The sequence below is a fragment of the Magallana gigas genome, chromosome 2 (assembly GCF_963853765.1).
Source record: "Magallana gigas chromosome 2, xbMagGiga1.1, whole genome shotgun sequence".
In the NCBI taxonomy this organism is placed as follows: Eukaryota; Metazoa; Mollusca; class Bivalvia; order Ostreida; family Ostreidae; genus Magallana; species Magallana gigas.
Genome location: NC_088854.1, coordinates 28,045,361 through 28,060,223, shown reverse-complemented (window position 1 = coordinate 28,060,223; position 14,863 = coordinate 28,045,361). Strand labels below are relative to the sequence as shown.

The following is a 14,863-nucleotide window of genomic DNA, read 5'->3' as shown; positions in this document are numbered from 1 at the left end:
GAAAAATCAGAGAATGTTATTGTATAGATGAAGATATGCTGGTTTATTGGTGATATCTGTGCATTGAAAAGGCACTTATTGAAGAGTATATTATGGTAGCATTTCAATGTATTTCAAACAATTAAGCAACTCTTATTTTCCTCCTTCTTTAATAAATTATCACTTTAGTTGTTCAAAATATATATGGAGTTATATGTATATTGTATCTTATTTTTATTGTAACAGTTAAATTTTTTTTTAAAGAAATCGAATCATTTCAATTTTATTAGACCCTTTTTTAAGGTAATTTAGTATTTTACATCTTTATAACTTCTACTTGGTGCGGTGTTTCCGAAGCAGGACATATATCCCTACTATTTACAGATGTTATCGAGATTCTGCAATGTACGCGTATTATTTTTATTAATTTTATATTAACATGCATGATCTAAAGGAGAAATGAATTTTAAAAATCCAGATGAGTTGAAGATTGTTTGGGGGGACATTATTTTCTTGATCTTTTTAGTAAAGTGATTTTTTTTTACAAAGATAAATTACATCATCAGGTTTTCCATTTATGTCAGTCATCATTCCCTATATGAAATGTTTGTTTGTTTAGGGAAAATTTAATTTTTTATAACAAAGAATGAAATAAAATTTGCATAATTTACAAGCTAGTAGACACTGAATGTGTTAAACAAGGTAGATGCACATCAACCTGAACCTGGGAAATTCTCAGGTAAGTAATTGTCTAATTATATCGTAGGTGCAATTGCCAGTCTTCACCACCTGACAGCGTGACTCTGGGCTATATAAGGCAGCGCCGTGTCAAGCTTTTCATTCAGTTTTCATTTACCTGGCTGGTTTATACATAGACAGTGGTATACACCTAAGGTTTTAAGGCTTACAGTCTCTTAATTAGTGTCATTAGTGCTATTGGATTATCAAACATCTCATTGGTGTTCAGAGGTAATATTTTGATTTCTTATGATTTGTTATATTTATATATTTAAACATTTGTTTTCATCAAATTGACATTTAATTAAGCAAACTTTAAAAAATAAGTAAGTAATGTTCTTCATCTTATGGTAAGTTAAATATTGTTTGGTGAATAGCTTCAAACAAAAGAAAACCATTAATAAGTAAAAACATTGCGAGATTTACAAAATAAAATATTGCAATAAAACTATTCTACTTCGTATTCTTTAAAGCTCTTCGTTTTATTTCCTTCGCAAATTTCAATTTTTAAATGACACATGGTTTATTATGTGCATTCCAAGACAGCTTCTGAATATCAATAAACGTTAATGAATTCAATATATGCCCATGTTTGATGAACTAGCACTGAGCGATCTACACCAATTACTGTTTGATGGACAGTACATGGCAGTACAAGTCAATGTACATATTGATTGATATAAAACGATATGATAATTAGTCCAAAAATCCCCCAGACGTTTCCATTATATTAACTAATTACCGACACACAAAAATTATCACAATGAATTTATTTAATTAGTTTTTTTGCGTTCTAAATTTTCTATGACATTTTATAAATATATTCATATATAAAACGGAATTAAATCATGTTTGTTTTTAAGTCAATATTCAACCAGGAATAATATTATCATGCTTTATAAAATGGAGAAACAAATTTCACGTTCACCAGACCATGAATTTATATTTTTTGACATGACATATATCCGCAGTGCTATTTCCAAATGATGAACAAGAATTAATTCATCTTGAAGGATACACGCTCAGCTGAATTTTTTTCTTTCATGTCCTCAACATGGACTCATCGAAAGTGACAATTCATTAGATTCCAATTAATCAAAGGGAAAGACTACATGTATATGTACCAATCCTAGTTAGTTTTTATTCTCTAAATGAAACATCTTTTTTTAGAAGAATGAAAAGATCAAAGAGTTCATCACCACAAAACAGTTTCACAATGCGACGAACTAGTTCAACGTGGAGTATTTTGGCCAGCAAGCGGAAGAGAAAGGGATCACCCGTGTTGACCCGTCAGGTTTCCGCCTCCGATAACCTTCTGGCCGATATCAATAAACTTGATTCCAAAGGAAGAAGTCTTCTATTTTTGGCCGCTAGGTGTGATCAACCGGAAGTTGCTATTCAGTTACTGGATGCTGGATGTAATGCCAATCTTGCCAACAGTGAAGGCAATACACCTTTACATGAGGCTGCAGAGTGCGGACACGTCGAGGTCGTCAATATTCTACTAAAGAATGGTAGGTCAATCAACCAAAGTCAGCTTTAGCCAAAAATTTAAAATTTAAGGCAATTGAGACTTTAAAAGTGTAAAGTTAAAAATTCGCTTAATTCAGTTGGCTATTTTGCTAAAATGACAAATATTATACCGATATGCTTTATTTTGATTTAGGTCAGTGCGACATAAACGCAAAGAACCTGTTTGGTCAAACTCCACTAATGCGTGCCGTGTTTACCGACAACCTGGAGGTCGTTAAAAGACTTGTAAAAGCAGGTGTGTAGTCATAAGCATTGACAAATCATCGTCTTACTTCCTCATAATCCAAGCAGAATTTATAATGCATTTAAATACATTCATAACATGTACACCAATTCTTAGCCGCCCAATAAAAGCATGTCAAGTTTTGGCAAGGAGTCACTTAGTGATTGTCGAATTATATTTTTCCCGGTTTTTTTGTGTTTTAAGAGACACGAGCAGTAAAATGACAAAGTGACATTTAATAGGGCATGAGATCCATAAATATGTCCCAGCTGACGCGTGTAACCATTTCGTCCTCTTTCTTGCAGGGTCAGACCTTCATCGTGTGGATAGTCTGGGGAAGTCGGCGCTAATGATTGGCCTTCAGGAGGGGGCAGAAAGATCATGCCTATACCTCATCAAAGCCGGTAGTGACGTCAATATGACTGACCACGAAGGTCATTCTGTTCTATTTTATTCCGTCCATTCGTCATACCTTCATACGTTAGACGTGGCCAAAAAGCTTATTAAGGCTGGTAAGTTATCGTTTTGTCCGACTTGACATTTCAATTAGGTCAACAGCTTTTTTAAGCCTCGTTGGTCAGTTCTTAGTGAAAATAACGTAATGAAATGGTCATAAAAATGCATTTAACAAAATATAGGTAAATTGTTTATGACATTTTATGCACATGTTTTCTTTATATTTTCCAGGTTGTGATATTTTAAGGAATGCTTCCTGGTTAGTAGACTCTAAAAACGACCAAAATTGTTTACTATTGGAGGATCCAAAATTCCATTCTGTGCTTCTCTCCAAAGTTGGCATCAAAGAGAAACATCACAAAAAACAAGACTTAATTTCTACTTTAAAAATAACATTCCAGGGACGTTCAAATCGGGATTCAAAATGTGCGACATTATAAATATTTTATGAACCATTTATTGCATGTAATGATGTATTTCTTTCATCTTAATTGATGAAAGAGACCGCTTTACCTAAAGTACATGTACATTAACATGTGTTTGAGTGTCTATGGACGCTACGCAGTATCCAGTTTCGTTTTCTTTTGATATGGATACATACGTGCCGTTCATTTCACTTTTTGTTTTTTTTAGTTTTGTAAATCCACTGCAAGTCTATAAATAAACCTTAATTATCATTATATTATGTTCATTATTTTATTATATTATTGAAAGAAACGGTTCAAAATATAGCTAAAATGATACCGGTCTTTGTAAAATTCTCAATCAGGACCATCATATTTATGAAAATAATAAAACATATATTTGGATTGCTTAAACTTTTTTTTAATCCGGGATGTGATGGGGTTTAGTGCCAGTTTTCCTTTTGACGTTCCAATGTTTGGAAAGGTAACTATGTCTTACCTCGACCGTTTTAAAATACGTCTCTCAATAGCATCTAAGATTCAGAAGTAACATTTTATTGCAAACATGTATTTATTCATACGGGTTAGCAATCAAGGGAAGTTACTTTTGATGTGTAATTATTAAACCTAAGTGTTAAAAAATTGAAAATACGACTTTTGTAACGCCCACAGTATCGATGAAAAAATATTTGTTACGGTTACATAACACGCAAAACCTAAGGCAATACAATTAGAAATATACAAAAAAGTTCTCCCGATTGACTGGGAATGTCCATCCAAAACGTTATGTGAATTTGTATCGTTCGATTCAGTCGTCTCAGTAAATTGCACTTTGGAAATTCATATATATTGTGTAAAGTGCATTTATATAATATATACATATTTACATGGATAATTCTTAGATGACCGAGATAACTCCTAATTGTTCATAAATGCATACAAGTGTAGGATCCATGTAGGATTAATAAGTGTGCACAATTACAGGATTTTCACATGCTACGAACTTGGATTCAAAGCCTACACTCTTGGAGAAAGGGTTTGTTTGACTTAATATACATATAAGTCTGTTTCTTGTTTCAATATTCGTCATCTATCTATTTGCATGCCAAAGTTTTAACTGTTTCACATTCAAGTTTAAAATTTGATTGATTCATGCCAAAGTTTTGACTGTTTCACATTCAAGTTTAAAATTTGATTGATTAGTGCTCTAACTTAATTTGTGTGATTTTTTTTTCATAAAATTAAACCTAAATCATTTAAATATTCGATGACGGAAAGTGATTGGAGTGTCTCTAGGGCCTATATTTTTAAATAACCTTCTACGTTAAATCAATTATGGGAAAATATTGCATTTTTGTCATTTAAATAAAGGTGTGCTTAATATATGAAACGTCTTTGTCGACTTTTAATTGAATTAAAGTTTGATTGACATCTATCTTCAGAGAAACAGCTCATTTCACATATATCCTTTGTCATGTGAATTTCAGATCCTTTGCACTACAATGGCGTGACACACATGCAATTAAATGTTACATAATATTGAGACATTGCACTTGCCATATAGGGTAGTATAATCAATTGTGAAATTCCAAAGTTGTGTTTTTTTTAATAATTAACATGAAATTAAGGTAAGATTAATTTATCTAACATTGTTCTTTCTGGTTTAACAACTTTTCCTGCTAATTAATTTTGGCAATAAAAGAATGAAACATTATATGGCATATTGTTCTCATTTGTTTAATTCAAAACGTAATGGTTTAATCTGATTTGTATAAAGATATCAGGGCTTTTGTGTGTTTTCAAATGTCATGTTATTTAAATCAAAATGATAATTCCTTTCTCTAGTCCTTTAGAAAAAATAAAGATCTACATCTCGTCTAAACATTTAACTTGTCGCTTCCGTGTATATGAAACACATTATTTTCTTTCCCATGCATAATTAATTTTGTTCTATCACAAAATGCAAATTGCATTGCATATTATATTATATTATAAGAATTCTATCTTACATGGCTAGTAAAACACATAATAATATTTAACAACCACCAGTTCAAAGTGATCGTAGTATGTACGAATTAAAATTATATGAGTTCAAGTGTACGTTTTGTTACATTTATCATGTTACTTCCTATCACACTTCATTTTTTCACACATTACACGGAAGCTTATTATTTCAAGTGGATCATGATCAATCCTTATGTGTCCTTTATGTAGACTGTTTACCAAATATCATACGTAAATCATATTTCTACATGAGTTTTGGTCGAAATCTAGTAAAAGAAAGCATTCATAGTGGATTTATTTTTAAAATTACAATCAAGCTTAATGAAAAGAATAACAATGGTTATAACCTACATGAGTTTAACAATTGGCGAAATGTTACGTACATATTTTGGTTTAACAATAAATCGACAGAGAAAACCGCTTTAATATTTACTATGCTAAGGTTGACTTTTTCTTCTCGGACATCCTGTTCTACATGAAGTCACGAATCCTGTTATTAATAAAGAACAGAGACGCCCTGCAACACATAACTCAATTAATTGTCCATCATCGCATGAACAATGTTGCATTACTGAAATGTCTGTCCATTCATGCCTGATTTTAATTTGCCATTTTTTTTTATTGATTCCATGTTTAGATTTCTTATATTTTGTAACATATACACGTAAACCCAGATCTAGTCGAATTGTTTACCTTTCTAAGACAGTAAATATGGAAAATAATTATTGTCTATATTTTCTAATTCGTGGAAATAGTCTATACCAATATGATGATCAAAAATCACAATTAGACAGTGTCTTCTAATTAGTAATTAAAAAACGTTCAATCTAGCTATATTTGATTGCAATTTCAAATATAGATTTGAATATCAATTCGCCGCATTAGATGTGTTTAACCATATGACCTTTTTGTCAGTTTGTCGTAATTTTAGCGATATTGTACGATCATTCATTTTTAAATATCTTCATCAAACAATTAGCTCAGTCAAGAAGTTTCTAATTTGTTCCTTATTCTGAACTGCCTTGATTTATGAATGTTGCATTCCAAAGCATGAAACGAGAACATCGCATACAAAAAGGCCACACTTCTATCACACTTCTAAAAGTGATATTTGGGGAATTGATGATCAAAGTATTGCAAGGTTCTTTTCGCAAACACAATTACAATATTTAAAAAAACAAATATGTTATTCTCAGAATGGTAAAAGATAATGTATCATCCTCATTCCAGTATATAATGATATGAAGTCTCATCTAATAATGTACATAAACTGCTTTTTCATTCTCAATAACTTTACATATTAATATATATTAACTTTCATTTTATTTATTTCTTTGTTTATTTTTTGCTATAAAGTAAAACAAAAACTAAAAAAGGAAAATAAACACAAATAGGTAGTAAGTGAATCCAATCTCTTTAAGTACGTACATATTATTCAGGACAAGTCCTTGTTAAACTAGAAAATTCGACTGCATGGTGACCTCGATTTTTTTTTAATTAGCATATATATTTTAACAGGTACCTGCATTTCAGGTTGCAAAATATTTAATGTTTGTCCACAAACCATAAATCAAATCTTGCACCTGCTCCGATGGCCCTCAATCCTTACGTTCTATATTGACCATAGAACGTGCCATTTCTGTTCCCCGATTTATTTCGCCTTTATATCATCTCAGACGATCAAAGACGACTGTCAGAAATAGGTCAATCTGGCACTGAATACACTTAATGCCTTTCTACTACTCAAAGCCTCTATTCATAAAACGAAATTAGAAAAAATCAAAAGCTCAGTAATTTTAAAGAAAACTTCTTTTGTTCGTCTTGATTTGCATTAATTCTTCACTGACCCTATGTTAGCAATATTACGTTGCTGCTTTAATAAAAACAATGCTCATTATTTACACGTGTTTTTAACTGTCACTGTCTGAAAAAACCTTGACATTTATTTACACCGATATTGTAATTTTTGTCCGATTTTTTTTTCTAAAAAGGATTGTCAAAAGTCAAGTTTACCAAATTATTTATTACAACGAAACATGGTTGTACGCAAATGATAGAAAATTCAGAGAATATGTCTCACAAACTATACCACCATTTGTCTTTATCACAATAGTTATTCTGTTGGCAAAAATCTTGTTTGGTTAAATAATTTTTGTATTGTGCGGCTGGAAGTAGAACCAAGATGTTTATTAACTTTCAATTCAATTACTACCATGCGGTGGATCGGAGCCAAAGGTGACCACAGTATTGTAGGGGTCACCTAATACTCCACATTTCTGTTTAATTTGGTTTAAGAGCAACTTTACAAATTGCTACACCAAACACTTTAAGACATCCAAAATGACAAAATTACACTAATAATTAATAAATATTTAATTACAAATGCAAATGTGTATCATTTTTGGAAAATACTTCGTCATATGTAAACATTTACATAAAATAATATATCCATTGACGTCAGAGGAGTAAGAACAATCTGTTATACATTATTAATGTTTGCTGGAAAATATTCAGAATCTGCAAAGCAAGTTCTTCAGGTAATGCTATGTAAACATTAGTGTCAAACATGCAGTAATTAGTCGAATGCATGCAAGATTATGTATATCCAATTTTAATGTTATTTTGAAATTTTTAAGAGAAAGTTCTGGTCGTGCAAGCTTAAGCATTACGTAATTTTAATTTTAAAATTTTGAATTATTTAAGATTTAAGTGAAAATAAAATGATAGGAGTTAAGAATAATAAATCTTTAAAGAAATATTTATTTGCAATGATGAACTTGAATTAAACGAATTTAGGTAGATACACGTGTAACTGTTTAAATGATAACGACATTATTTTAGCAATATTAGTTTCATTCTACGTCTTTTACTTTAGTCAAACAAACATAATCATGATATTTTATACGACACAAAGAGGAAGAAACCAATGTGTAAGCTATAAACCTACAGTTCTGTGTATAAAAACCTTTAATTTTTTTAATTTATTTATGTAGTGTCTGTGATTTAAACGCTAAAAATATATGTAATTAAAAACAAGGAGCCATTCGGGTCGACAGTCGATAAAGCTATTACATCTTAGCTGCATATAATGCCAGATGATGTTTTGTACTTCATACACTGTTCCAAAAATGTTGGTTGCGTAGTTTTACGAACAGTTCAAGACTACTTTGAGGAGAAGTTAAATTTTATTCCATACAAGTGTTAAATCAAAGAACTGAAGTACTGACGGGAGTTGATTTTATCGATTATTATTTATTCAAAATCAACGATATGTGATTTTGCATGACAAGAAGTATCAGTAATCGAAATATTTCTGAGAAATTGTATGGATCCAGGCAAGATTGAACTCTTGTCTTGTTCAACCAAATACTTGGCTGTCTCCGTTTATCTCCGACAAGCAAGAGAGACTCTGTTTTGTCGGATATTAACGGAGACAGCCAAGCGTCTGGTTGAACGAGACTTCATTGAACTCTAGCGTAAGAATACATACGACTTTAAAAAATATCTAAACTGTTTGTACAATTTAAAATCTTACTATTTTCATGGTATTAATAAATAAGTTTTCTTGAAAAACAATGCTTCAGAATACATAGCATCGAATTTATCGATTATTTTCAAGAACTAAGTGTTGTCAGCGGTATTGATTTGTGCTTAGGTCCAAACACTGTTTCACTTTCGCTTTGCCCGAGTAAGTGCATAGGAGAGTTGATTAAAATCAACTCCCAAAAAGACAGAAAATGCGTTTTTTATTGACAACACTTTTACATCAATTACATTTACATGTATCATGTTAAATGTAATTTTAAATCTAATTTAGAAGCATGCTTTTACATACTGTGGAAACTTTAATACAAAAGCATTTCTGAGACTTTTACTTTGGATGCTATCACTTTAGTTGCCTCTTTTGAGCACACCTACGAACCCCGGCCCGTAAAGTGGAATGTGTGTTTTCTTTACAGGGTGAATGGCGACATTACAATTAGTCGGGAATTGAACATACTTTACTTTTTGAGGTCGGTTTGGGTGTTAAGGAAAATGTCTAAGGCAAGTAACTTAAAGTAGTGTATCAGTGGTATATTTTCACAGAATGTATTTGGTATGAAATCTTTACAGAATATATTCCTGAATTAGGTTTACAAGTCCAAAATCCCCCACAGATTTAAATGCGCAATAAAGATAGAATTTTTTGTTTGGTTTAACTCTATCTCTAAGATGCAACAACCCGCCGGATTTAATATTCAAATGGATGATATTCCTAGACTTTAAAAAGCTATTCTTGCTATTTCTTATATTTGCTAAGTGCATAGAGAAGTCATACATTGTATCAACCTTATATTAAAGCCAAATTGGTATGAAACAGACTCTCGGCCTATAGTCGGCTTGGCTTAACATTGGAATAACGCCTTCTCTAAATTTCGAGACAAACGTTAAAATTTAGATTTTCAACAGTCTTTGTTTAATATGATAACATAACGAATCAATTTTGAAGCCTATAGCCAAATAATTTTACAAAAGTATAGCGACACAACATGGGCATGTCTTATAGCATAACCGAAAACGGTATTGGCTGCGCCGCATAGTAATACATAGCATGTGCTACATGAAAAAAATAGTGGCTTAAAATGTTGTGTAAATTGAAAATAATATTTATAAGTATTAAAAAATCATTCGTTGAATACAATGAGGTAATAATGTTGGTCGGAGCGTGGTCAAACGGCTGTGTTGGATTTGACCACGCCCTGACCAAATCCCTGACCAAATCAATTGATCATTAAAAATGCATTCCTTAAGCATTGTAAATGATAATAACAGAAAAATAGAATTTGACAAATTTGTGACTATGCCCCTTGAATAATTTATGTCGGACACGTTAAACAGCGAATACTAAGAAAGAATAGATGTTCGAACTCCAAAATCGAAGCGGGTGAGACACATGGACAACCGAACTTAAACAGCGATAAACACTTTGAAACAAATTCCTTTAAATATGAAAAAGACAACAATTCTTCGGTTTAATAAAGGCGTCAGTCCACTTATTAAGGCTTGCTGAATCTAAAATTCATTTTAAACTTACATTTGGTTACAGTCCAGCAAACTTGATCACTAATTAAAAAAGTAAATAACCATGGTTTCAGTGAAGTACACATACCTTGTTTTGAAATAATTCACAATTATTTTCAGAACGACATCGATGCGACCAACAGTCGATAAAATAATTGACACCAGGAAAATTTACCCTTGATTAACAAGGAAAGATAACTCTTCATTGCATGTATCTATTCCAAACTTAAGTTATGAGTCAATTTTAAAGAGAACATGAATTCTGAATTTTGTTTTGTTTAAGATTGATAATTTGTTTGACACAATTATCCTTGTTCAACAGACTCAGATGTTGAGTTGTATAATAATGTATTTAATGTTGCAGAACCAAAAGTCATCGTTCAGTTTTTCAGTTATAACATTTGTGATATATGTAGATAATCGCACTAACTTTCTTCGCAGTCCGTAAACAGGTTTTCTTTGAACAATAATTTTCACTGTTTGTAAATTTACATTTATGGGCAAGCTTGTAAAATATTGAGTTTGAAAAGTGCAAGTGGCTCATGATAAATTTATATACAAAACCACAATTTTTTATTTATTTTTTTTTAGGGGGGGGGGGGGGGTAGGGGAGGTCACTCTATTCAAAGATAAAATGTGCAAACATGATTATAATAATCTTTTATAATAGGTTTCATCATTAATAACTGACTATATTCGAGTTAAGTTGCTTTCCAAGAATTAAACATTAACAAGCTGTAGATCAAAGATGGCACTGATATGGATAGTTGCTGATTGACAAAGGCTCTAATAACAATTTTAAAGATCAATGGATGGGCATAAATATATTTATCATGCGCGGATCTAGAGGGGGGTCGGGGGGGGGGGGGTCCCGACCCCCCCTGGAAAATGAAAATTTATTAAATTTACATAGTAAAATTATCGCGAAAATATGCCTCGGACCCCCCCTGGCAAACACAATTATCCTTCGGACCCCCCCCCCCCCCCGGAAAAATTTTCTGGATCCGCGCATGTTTATGTATTCGTTAAGTCACAAAAGATGGCACTTCTGTCCCTTTTCAGGGTTCTCGCACGACAATGGTTTTCATTTTGAATTATTTATGGTCATACACAAACACCCATTCAAATATTCTTAAAGATGAAAATGTTTTCTACTAGGAAAAATAAGATGAGAATGGAATGGGCCACCCAACAACGTTTCCCGTTTTTCGTCAATATCACTTCAGTGTTTCAGTAACGGGATATGCATGCTCCTAACTAACCATGACGTTCATTTTGAAGTAAACAATATGCATCGATCATAGTAAACAAAATTAATAAGTTTGACATTTCATACTGTAATATTTACATTTACTTTCTTTCCCCCTAGCAAATTGCATTGATTTATTTGAGTGATATTTACGCATAACACAGAAGACCCAATCACCAAATCCATTTGTATTAAACGGATGTGATGAGTAGTTAAGAACAAGAAAAAAGGTTTCAAAAGCACCACCGATTAAATGATTATTTATAATTAAAAAATGACTTCATTTGACCTAAGTTACCAGGACATTTACCAAATGTGCGAGCACAGTCGCTTTAAAAGAATTTAGAGCACATCTTTTCGGAAAACTATTTTATAAACAGCACATCACATCAAGAGTTACAGGTAGGTTTTTGACAAAGCATTTTATACTATTAAGCATTTTTCTATGAAACATTATTAAAAACTTTTAAAAATGTATTAACTAATAGACATTATCGCCAACCTATTATCCTGTGTTTTTAATAAGTTGTACAAGCTGAGTCATCTATTCTGAAGTATCATCAATAAAATCCTTTTGGTTATTTTCTTTTAATATTCACGCATCCTAGCTTTGAAAAATTGCTTTTAAACGCATTGCTCTAATTGAATGTCAGCTATAATTGAAGCATCTATAATTATTATTACATTATTCATTGATACTTGTTTTTGGAAATTATTGTTGACTTTACGTGATTGATTGCTTTAGCGATAAAAACTAAAGCAACAATAAAAGCACGAACTCCACGGGATGGCCAAAAACTTCAAAGCAGTTTTTTTTTTATTTTATCTTATTAGTATGGAACTTTAGCTTTTTTTGTCCCCCGCCGCAACGCGGAGCGGGGACATAGAAATGCCGGGAGTCCGTCCGTGTGTCCGTGCGTCCGAGTTTCCGTCCGTCACACTTTTTTGTAAGCGCTCTCATGCCTACAAATTCTGACCGATTTTCATTAAATTTATACCAAATGTTTATACCACTATTACCTTAATAAAGTTCGAAAATCAGCATTGGTCGATACTTTTTGTTGGAGTTATGGGACTTTGACCACAATAATGACTCCGTTTTATCCAAAAATTGACCTTGTAAGCGCTCTCATGCCTACAAATTTTGACGGATTTTCATTAAATTTATACCAAATGTTTATACAACTAATACTTTGGTCAAGTTCGAAAATCAGCATTAATCGATACTTTTTGTTGGAGTTATGGGACTTTGACCACAATAATGACTCCGTTTTATCCAAAAATTGACCTTGTGAGCCTCTCATGCCTACAAATTTTGACGGATTTACATGAAATTTAAACCAAATGTTTATACCACTAATACCTTGGTCAAGTTCCTAAATCAGCCTTGGTCGATATTAGTATACTGCTTGACCGGCGGGGGACCCTGGAATTCTATTCTTGTTTTATCAGTTAAACAGTCTGCTTTTCGATAAAATATTTACTTACAGGCCTCCTTTTGATCTCTTTTATGGATTATTGATTACTATTATGTAAATGTAAATATTACATGCTTTCTTTTGGTGCTTCATGCTGGCTTAACATGTAGCAGTCATTGCAGTAAAAATCACACAACCCACTAATGCGGCTTTAAATGTATTTTTCTATATTCTGTTCAAGGTCTCCTCATTCTACATGTAACATGAATCACAAAAGAAAGTATCCTATGTTTAAACAACACGGTTGTTGTTCTGCTTACAATTAAACAATCAATTTAAGTTGATGACAATCAAGGCCATAACACTGATGTTTTCGAGTGGTATGAACTACAAATTCTACTTTAAACATTTTATTTATAATAAATCGACATATAAAAAGGGAAATATAGTTAATAGAAACTTTCACTTTCACTTTAGTTGTTAAAAATTGATAAAAATACACCCAATTATAAAGCATTGTAAACAATTTAAAAGGAAAGATGAAGAATGTTTTCATGATCAGCTCGGATTTTGAGCATGCTGCTTCGAAAGGCATTGACATGTTGCTTATTCAATACTTTTAACAATGGTTATGAGTGAATTTTATCTAGTCTAAGTACTGTGCAGTTAGCGGTGATTGTACAGGGAGGGCTCGCTGCCACATACAATACCGTATACATGCATTTCAGATGATGCATGGACAACCTGTTGTTGATGACAATTTCAGTTTTTATTTATACATTTCATAGAGCTTTACACTTTATTAGTCCCCTACCGGTTTTACCGGAGGGGACTATAGCTTTCCTCTGCGTCCGTCAGTCCGTCTGTCCGTCCGTCCGTCTGTCTGTCCGTCCGTCAGTCCGTCTGTCTGTCCCACTTCAGTTTTCCACACTTTTTTTCTTTATGCATTTGAGGAATAATATGAAACTTGCTGAACAGCTTCAAAATGTCAAACTACAGATCAAGTTTACACTTTTGTAGCGTCTGATTGACATATTTTCGAGAAAATTAATTTTTTATATTCCAATTTTTTAATGTTCGGGTTCGTTATCGGGTTCGGTGTGCATTGAATAAACGAGGCCAGTATGTAGTCAGAAATAATATCGTGCGTTACTTGTACCATTTCTTTTATCATTTCTTACAAACAAATAAATTCTGTAAAAAAGTGTCAAGCATTGTGTTGTAAATTTAATCGGTAGGGTTTTTATGTATTATTACAATCGGGTTCGTTGTCGGGTTGGGCTGTTTAACTGTTTGGTTTGATTCGGGGTACAGAAGACGGTAAGAAATGATATTGTGCATAACAGTGCATTGTTTTCACAAATTTTAACCAGCGAATACAGAATAGACTTGGCGAAATTACAGGAGATGAAATAAAGAGTATTATTTTACCTATTTTGTATTTAATTTCTATATCATCTATATAGTTTTAATTTACTCTGTTCTTTTATCTCTGATTAAAGCATGACGTCTCGTTTACAATAGCTCTGAAATAGTTGTGTGCTTGGAAGCTTTCATAGAATAATACAAACCGGTAGGGGACGTGTATTGCTTATGCAATACTCTCAGAATGCTTGTTGATTTTAAATTATGTTTAAATGGCAACATTTTTGAATTTGAAATAAAAAATACCACAGATTCTGAAAATAAGTTTCATATTAGGATATCTTACTAGAAAGAGACGTGAATGGCAAACTAACGACAAAACTATAAGATAACATGATTTTAATCGTTATGCAAGAACATGCTCTAACTACGA

At 32.2% G+C, this 14,863-nt stretch overlaps 1 protein-coding gene across 1 annotated transcript; it reads left to right on the top strand.

Moving 5' to 3' along the window:
• Positions 1-601: 601 nt before the first annotated feature.
• Positions 602-3,609, top strand: LOC105331812 (putative POTE ankyrin domain family member M). The gene is made up of 5 exons (XM_020068720.3): positions 602-948; positions 1,888-2,231; positions 2,384-2,485; positions 2,779-2,985; positions 3,161-3,609. The coding sequence occupies exons 2-5, from the start codon at positions 1,892-1,894 to the stop codon at positions 3,367-3,369; spliced, it is 858 nt and encodes a 285-aa protein (XP_019924279.3). The 5' UTR covers positions 602-948; positions 1,888-1,891; the 3' UTR covers positions 3,370-3,609.
• The last annotated feature ends 11,254 nt before the right edge of the window (positions 3,610-14,863 follow it).